This window comes from Mercenaria mercenaria, chromosome 1, assembly GCF_021730395.1.
Source record: "Mercenaria mercenaria strain notata chromosome 1, MADL_Memer_1, whole genome shotgun sequence".
In the NCBI taxonomy this organism is placed as follows: domain Eukaryota; kingdom Metazoa; phylum Mollusca; class Bivalvia; order Venerida; family Veneridae; genus Mercenaria; species Mercenaria mercenaria.
The window spans coordinates 60245871-60255173 of NC_069361.1; the positions used below are offsets into that span (position 1 = coordinate 60245871).

Below are 9303 nucleotides of genomic sequence, written 5' to 3' on the forward strand. Positions count from 1 at the left end.
AGGCCTTGACTATTTGATAAGTAAATAATAGTATGACTGAATTCCCATCGCGTGCGAGCCAATAGTAAATTATAGTCTGACTCAATTCCAACTCGTGCGCGATCTAACAGTAAATAAAAGTCTAACTGAATTCCAAATTTGCGAGCCAACAATAAATCATAGTCTGAATTTCAATTCGTGTGCGATCCAAAATAGTGTGACTGAATTCAAACTCGTGTTCGATTCAACAGTAAATTATGGTTTGAATTTCAATTCGTTTGTGGTCCAATAATAAATCATAGTCTGACTGAATTAAACTTGTGAGCGGTCTAACAGTAAATAATAGTATGACTGAATCCAACTCATGTGCGACCCAACAGTAAATTATAGTCTGACTGAATTCTAATTCGTTTGCGAGCCAATAGTAAATTATAGTCCAACTGAATTTAAACTTATGTGCGAGCCAATAGTAAATTATAATCTGACTGAATTCCAACTCAAGTGCGATCCAACAGTGAATTATTTCTGATAAACATTTCTCTTTCCAAATCAATGAATTATCTATTCTTTGAATTCTGTAGACTATATTATATACTAAATGTATATTCGACAGACTTTAAACATACAATATAATTCGACGGGCCTTAAATCAAAATACTTTTACTAAACGTCCTCCCAACCATTAAAATCAACTAATTATTTTAACAATGTTTTATGTTTGTACGCCTGTATTTGCGTTGCACTTATGCAATCAGTAGTGACTATGAAAACCATCGTAAATACAAAGACAAATAGAACACTTTTGTTAAAGCTCCTTGACGATCAATTCTATTGTAAATGTAAGTCCGTTTAAAATGTAGGACGGTTACTGAAATGTAGGACGGTGCGAATCTGGAAAACATTATATTCAAACATATTTATTTCTTTAAAATTGATAAGGATGAACATATTTATTTTTCATGTAAATAAGATATTTAAACATTTTCTTCCTAAGTAATTTATGATCACACATGTTAAATTTGTACCACGTTTACACTGCTTGACTGGCACGTTTTTCCAAGATGATCATATCGAACTTTCTGTACTAAACGCGACTGCTGATAAGCCTAATTTAAACAAGAAATATCTTTAAAAATGATGGTCGGCGAATTGTAATAAGGAAAAAAGTTTATGAATTTTTCATCTAACATTCATCTTTCATCTAACATTTTTCAAATTGCAAAACTAAACACCGCACTTTAACAATTTAAATGGTTCTCTTTTAATTTTTCGCAAAGGTTTCGTAGGGTTGCAATTTTGTTTCGTTTATCCTTAGACGAATAATTACAGCAGTAGTTTGATGAAGATTCATGAAGCGGTTCATGAGAAGAGGTCATTAAACGTGTTTATATTTTAGCTAAATTGGTCCCTATCCCCATTTGTAACAAAATAGCAGGAGACCTTACGATATTGTTACACGTCGAGTTTGATAAAAATCCATTACATTTTAATGGTTAATGCGAAGAAAGGCATATCTACTTTTAGCTATAGTGGTCCCTAATAGGGCCCAAGTTCCTATATAAATAAATTTGGAAGAAGACCTTATAATGATGCTTCAGACCAAGTATGACAAAGATCCACCAAGCTGTTCATGAGACGCTGTATAAAGGCATTTCTAGTTTTAGCTCTAGCAGGCCCTAAAAGGGGTCAAATGTCCCAGCTGAACAAAGTTGGCTGCGGGCCTAATAAAGATGCTACAAATCAAGTTTGATTAGAATACCTGAGAAAAAATCAAAGGATTTTTTTATTTATTATTTTTATTTATTTCTAAAATAGGCCAACTGATCCCGCTTTATTTTCTCCCTCGCTACGCTCGTCCGAAAATAAAACATTTCTTGATTATACTGTGATAAGAAAAGAAAACAACACTGGTGACGGTTTCAAAGAATGCGGTGCGTTACTGATCTTTATTTTATAACAATTATTGTTAATGATTCATACAATTGTATTAATTAATATATGATTAACATAGTATTAAACAACTACTAGAATATGTGCATGAAATGACATCAAATAGATATTGTAAGTTACTTAGAATAGCCACATGTTTGGAATTTGATAAAAGAGCTATTTATCTTTCAAAAATATGAATTTCTAAATAATAAAATATATGCGAACCAAAAAAAAAAAAAAAAAAAAAAAATATATATATATATATTTAAATAAGACATCATTAGTATATTTATATATTATATATCCGGCCTCACTTTTACAGATTTATTCCAGAAAAATTTAGCGCACAAACGACTTTCTTCTATCAGTAACGCCCGTCGACTGATTTGAAACAACAATACTTTACACACGCCTGGATAATTTCGCGCCACGCGTTTTATTCGTGTTTATAAATTCCTTTTAATTTTAAAGACCCGATAATCAAAATTAGAAAACCAGTTAAAGACCCATAATGGAGTACCATAAAGAAATTTAATTATTTTCTCCCTCGCTACGCTCGTCCGAAAATAAAACATTTCTTGATTATACTGTGATAAGAAAAGAAAACAACACTGGTGACGGTTTCAAAGAATGCGGTGCGTTACTGATCGAGAACAAAGAAGAAAAAGAAGTGTAAGGCTCAAATCCCTAAATGTTTAGAAACCTGTAATCTGTTTTGAATATTATAATGAATGTACCCGCCCGAAGATGAACTAGACTTCCATCTACCGTGCTTGTTTAACAACCTGACGTCCACAACGTCACCACTATTTGCTACCGCGGAAGCACCTCCGCTTCTCAGACTGTGTAAACCGAAGCTAGACTTACCTTCTCCAATGTTTTCTAAAGCGCTAAGAAAAATCTCTCTAGCTCTTGAATATGATAAAGGGGTAGAAGTGTCTGCTAAGACGTATTTATCGGTCTTCTTAATATACCTAACTTTAGTAAAAATGAATTCATCTGACGCAAAAGTGAGACCGGCCACAGCAATGTATTTCAATAACCAAGACACCGGGCAAAGCTTTGTTTGAGTTTTAGCAATCAAAATTTCAGAACCTGATTTACACTGATCAGTCTTACTCTCTGTAATATTAACAGAAATGTAATCATCTTGAAAGTTTATGTTTTTCATTTTCAGACGACTTAACTCACTATATCTGAAAAATCCAGAAAAACCAAGAATACACATGGTGCAAAGTCTAAGGTCTTTCAAATTGTCGTTATCTCCACCGAATTTATCAACAATTTTTGAAATGATATCCGCAGTCACTGGTTGTTTTTTGTTGACTGGTTCACAAACTGTTTTTCTGGAACCCTCGTAAACCAATTTAACTAAGTTACTATCACAAGGATTGCATGTCAGTAACATTAATTGGTGATTCCACTTAATACTATAATAGTATCCATCGATTACCGAATGTCCAACACCTTTACTTATAAGACCACTTAGAAATAAATTAATAGTTGTGTCTTCTGCGGGTAAATATTTGAATTTATGAGACTTACACCACGACGCAAATCTTTCAAAGTAGCTATCGTATTTTGCCCTGGTATTCTTGGATTTTGAAGATCTGGCAATGTCCGGTATCCTTTTTGCTGCGTTACCGAGTAAAGGATGATTTTCAAAACGCTTTATGTTCGTCCAAGGTTTGGAAGAATGAAGATTCTGAAAGTAGAAATACTAAATGAAAACACTTATCGATAGAAATATGTTAACATATTATTCTCAGCAGCAAATCAATCATTGATAAGTAAATATGAAACATAACATTCTCAGTAGCTGAAACAGTCACCACTTATTAGATATCAGCATAACATTATCGACGCCTAAAAATCATCACGTATTAGATATCAACATAAAATTTTAAGCAGCGAAAACCAATCATTTTCAGCAGTGAAAACAGTCGTTTTCAGCATCGGAAACAGCCATCGCTGAATAAATATCAAACATAAAATTAGTAAATATCAACATAATATTCTCAACAGCGAAAACAAACATTCTCAGCAGCAAAAAACAATGATCGCTCGGTAGATATCAACATAACATTCTCAGCAACGAAAACAGTCGTCTCTAAGTAAATATGAAACATAACATTCTCGTTAGCTTAAACCTTCATCGCTTATTAGATATCAGCGTAACATTCTCAGCAGCAAAAACAGTCATCGCTTAGTAGATATCAACTTAACATTATCAGCAGTGAAAACAGTCATCATTTAGCAAATATCAACATGAAATTCTCAGCAGCGAAAACAATCATCGCTTAGCAGATATCAACATAGCATACAGTAATTGCTTAGCAGATATCAACATAACATACAGTCATTGCTTAGCAGATACTAACATAACATTCTCAGCAGCGAAAACAGTCATCGCTTAGCAGATATCAACATAACATACAGTCGTTGCTTAGTAAATATCAACAGAACATTCTCAGCAGCGAAAACAGTCATCGCTTAGCTGATATCAACATAACATTCTCAGCAGCAGCGAAAACAGTCTATCTTAGCAGATATCAACATAACATTCTCAGCAGCGAAAACAGTCATCGCTTAATGGATATCAACTTAACATTCTCAGCAGCGAAAACAGTCATCGCTTAGCAGATCTCAACATAACTACACGTATTAAATATCAACATAACGTTATCAGCAGCGAAAACAGTTATCACTTATTGAATATGAAAAATAAAATTCCCTGCAGCTAAAACAGTCATTATTAAGATGATATAAAACATAACTTTCTAAGCAGGGAAAACAATCATCGCTAAGTAATAATAACGCATAACAGTCTTATCAGTGAAAAACATTCAATGCTTAAAAGATGTAAGCGTAACACTCTCAGCATCTAAAGGGAAAAGATGACCTCGTCGGGAATCGATCATAGGACCACCGCGACAATAAACATTTTTTTTTTTTTTTACGTCGTCGTAACCAATAGCGCTATAGCTGAAGTAGTCGAAGAACAGCTATAATAACATTACCGTTCTGATGGCAAAAACTCTAGTTTTTAACTAAATGTAAATCAGCTAAGTCATTACTAACTAAATGTACTCAGTGCTAATTAACCGGGAAGTTTTTTGGCTAAATCATTCGTAATTAAACATCGAACATAACAAATCAGCCTAGAAAACAATATTGACCGATAAAGTTATACATCTTACATCCTATTAACATCAAAGACAGATGTTGCTGATGGCAACTCATGAATATAAAAAACCTTAATTAATTAGCAACAGTGTAAAATTCGTATTTCAAATGCAAAAACGGTTTTGCTAATATTTTAATTTTTAAACATTTGTATAAATACCTGGAATGAATATAATTAACTCTATGTTAGTTGATAGTACTGATCGCCTGTGTACAACATTTATTATTGTGTTAAAATGTATTACGCATCGAGTATACAATCTAGTACAATCTAGATGATGAGACCTTCTGTTAATACACGTAATACACGTGCAACGGTTTTTTTTTTTTTTTTTTTTTATGGTATATAGACATAAACATCGCGTTAAATTATCGTGACAAGTTGTAGTAGTAGTATTCCCGCTGACTGCATTTGAGTAATTTATTTTTGTCTAGCATCTACTCTCAGAACCAGAACATCACTCACAAAAGGTGAAACTGCGAAAATGCTGTCTTTAGCTGAACCGGCAACAAAGAAATTTTTAGGATTTTTGTATTCGATAAAATCCGTTACTAGACATGCGAAATTTCCAGTTTGAGAATTAATTATAAGAGGCCAAAAAATCGACGATTTCCATTTAGGAACGATCAGTGTACCGTATACCCTGCACGCGATCAAATGTTTAATTACTCTTGGCACTAAACAAACAGGGGGAACTAACCAGTTGTTAGTTTCTGCCCAGTCATAGGCAAAGGCGTCGACTCCGGAAGTACCGGGGCACCAATACTGAGAAAAGAATTTGCTGACCTTTTTATTTGAAGTGTCCGCAAAACGATCAACATCAAAGGGCCCCCATTTGGAGTTGAGGAATTTAAATATATTCTGACTAACACCCCAATCATCCCAGTCGAACTCTTTGCTATAGAAATCTGCTTCCGAATTAAACATTCTAGGAATCCAGGAGACTTCTAAAAGAATTTGAAACTTCATTAGATTATCGAAAATGTTTCTAGCCAAATTTTGAAGCTCAAGTATAGTACTTCCTTTGTTTACGATCCTAACAATATTTTGATTGTCAGTGTACACTTTCACAAACTTCCCGTTTAAAATATGAGAGAAAGATTCAATCGCATACTCTAACGCTCTTAACTCCCTGTATGTAGAGCTACTCTTAGACTCTTGCTCTGAAAACATACAATGGGCAACTTCGTTTTTTGAACTCAATAATACACCGGCTCCTGCAAAATTACTTGCATCCACAAAAACAGTTCTTTCTGGAATGCGGTTAAGAGGAGTTAACGCTCTGAATGGCAGACTATTGAGGTTTTTTAACCAGAATCTCAACTCTTCCTCTGTCTGATTATCGATTAAGATGGACGAGTCCCAGGATTGCCTGTTGGCTATGAGGGATTGACAATGTCTGGTCATAATGTTGCAAATATTGCCTAAGCTGAAGGACATGGAAATAATTTTTCCTACTATTTTAGCCAATATTCTAGAGGTGCAACCTGTGCTGTCTGACAGAAACTGAGAAAGAAAACATAGTAATTTCTCTTTTTTATGAAGAGGAATCTCGATTCTTCCTTTTTGAAGGTCCCATATATATCCTAACCATTCTAAGATGAAGCAAGGGGTCCATATACTTTTCTCATCATTAATAATGAAACCTGCTTTAATCAAATCGTTCTTGACTGTGTAACTTGTATTTTTGCAAACGGAAGGGGTGTCCGTACCCCACCCATCATCTAGATAGACAATAATCCGAATGCCTTTGGATCTCCAGTATTTGACCAGAGGTCTCAGAAGCTTGGTAAACAGGTAGGGGGCACTTGACAGTCCAAATGGCATGACAGTATAAAGGAAAAACGTTTGTTTTCCATCGATTACCCAACTAAAACCTAAAAAATTTTGAAAATCTTTGTGGATGTTAACGTGATAGTAACCGCTGCGGAGATCAAATTTAAACATCATGTTTCTTTGTTTACAAAAATCTAAAGCTTCGTTGCAACCTTCGAATTTTACTTTAAATTTATGAATAAACTGATTAACATGTCTGAGATCTAATATCAACCGCTCTTTCCCCGAGGCATTTACAGACACAGACAAAGGATTAGTACAAAAAGGCAATTCCTGAACCTGTCTTATACAGCCTTTTCCCAGTAAATCTTTGATTGAATTTTGAACGAACGACGAATGTTGCAACGAAGAAGCGTTATTCTTTAACAATATAGGTGTAGGATCAGAATCAAAAGGAATCATATAGCCATTATCAATAACAGAATCAATAAAGGTATTAACTTTCAATTTTTTACGCCAAAAGTCTATATTTTTCTTTAGACTGCATGTGGTAAATTAACTGTCTTTGTTTGAATCGAAAGATTCGCAATGTGAAATTTGAACAGTACGTATAGTATCGGAAAAAGAATACTCAACTTTTTCAATTTCTGTCTTGAGAGTCGTTCTTGATGGAGTCTGCATTTTCTCCCGTTCTTGTGGTGAGCTCTTGGACATTTCTGACCGTGTTCCTCTCGACATATGGACATTGTCTAGCGAAGTGGCCTTGCAAGTGGCAGGCAAAGCAGGGGCCAACATCGGCTCTTCTCGTCTGCGAGAATCCTGTCCCAAACCTTTTAGACATGCCTCCTTCATATCCTCCTGTTTGAAAGCCCCGAAAAGGACCTTGAGCTTTCTGCTGTTGATTTGCGGAGGAAACTGTGCTTGTGGAGGTACGCTGATAGGGATTGAACCTTCGATTGCGCATAGCACGCGCGATGGCTGCTCTAAGATTAGCTGCGTCTTCAGAATTATCAGCAAGAGGATTGTCAGTGTACTCGCGGACAGTGTCCCAGCCATGTTTATCCGCGATTTTTGAGTCGGCTAAAGGCTGAAAGCCTTTTGACGAGTCCTTGCTGTTCAGCGATTCTCTAAATGGACCGAATAACACGTGAAGGGATGTAGTTCCATTAGATTTCTCAAACTTCAAACAGTTCACTGCATGAATGAAGTTAAGTTGTGTCAATTCCCTTTGCTATGACCAATATACGATGTAATCTGTCATATTTATGACTTGTAATTGTGCAATACTCGAATGTAACTCATTAAGCATAAATGTGCATTTTAAGAATTGCGCAGGCTTACAAAGCTTGGGTAACATCCAGCGAAAGACAAAAAATAGTTCCACAGGGCTCCAGATAAGATGCGTATTAGCGTAAATTACGTATAGTAATAATTTCTAAGCGTATAAAAACGTATATAAAATTACAGAAACGCACACAATGCTTTTTTAAAAACAAAATCTGAATCGTCTGGATGCGTTAGGTAACATAGCCGATCAGCCTTAATTCTCCCACATTGAACGTAAACACGCATCGTATGATTTCTATAAACTTTGCGTGGGTTGAATTTTGCAGTCAGTAAACGGATAAATTATCGGAAGAAGAAGCTCTTACTGGTTTGTTTAGTTACTACTGATATTAAAAATGATTTTAATTCTTATTTTTCGAGAAATAAACAAATCGGCGAAACATTAAATTGTATTTTCTTGTAGTTTTTGAAATCGAAAGTAGATCGTCTATGTTTGGCTGCTTTCACGAAACGAAACAACTTTTTTATGAAAAGATTTAAATAAGAGGTAATTTAACCGTAAACTTCAATGTCAGATACTGCCAATTGCTGCTAAATGTCTTCGTATCATCACAATTTGTAAAATATATTGTTGAAACTGGAGAAAAGTGTAATCGTATCCGGATATAATATTTTGGGTAAATATCGAGCTGTGTTATGAAATTTTAAGAAAAAAAAACTAAAAACAAACTGAAACTGGTAGACTATACTGTCAGTACATCAATCATTAGCCGACTCAGGCCCTTCAGGCCTTTGATTAAGAGTTTATTTCTCTGTTTTAGCTCGTCAATTTCTTTAGTTGCAGTGGATTTCACTAGATCAGGGCTAAAAGTACAAATATCAGCTATTCGTTTTAGTCCATCTATTCTAGCACAGTTGAATTCGACTTGTATTTTATTCCCTTCGTTCTTGAATGTAAACGAACTATCGGAAGAAGCCTTTTTTGTCGAAATACTCGAAAACCTGTTCTCTAACTCCTCTAAGAAAATGTTCCTTTGTTTCTCCAAAGCCGAATCTAAATCTAAATCGTCTCTCTGTTGTTTTTCCCTATTTTGTATCGGTGAACCCTCTTCGTCACACATTATATTATTCCAGAAAAATTT

At 34.8% G+C, this 9303-nt stretch overlaps 1 protein-coding gene across 1 annotated transcript; it reads right to left on the bottom strand.

Moving 5' to 3' along the window:
- Positions 1–1816: 1816 nt before the first annotated feature.
- On the bottom strand, positions 1817–7930 carry LOC128558980 (uncharacterized). The gene is made up of 2 exons (XM_053549578.1): positions 7511–7930; positions 1817–3616 (listed from the first exon to the last, which is right to left on the bottom strand). Exons 1-2 carry the CDS (start codon positions 7928–7930, stop codon positions 2591–2593), a joined length of 1446 nt encoding a protein of 481 aa, XP_053405553.1. The 3' UTR covers positions 1817–2590.
- Between the last annotated feature and the right edge of the window lie 1373 nt (positions 7931–9303).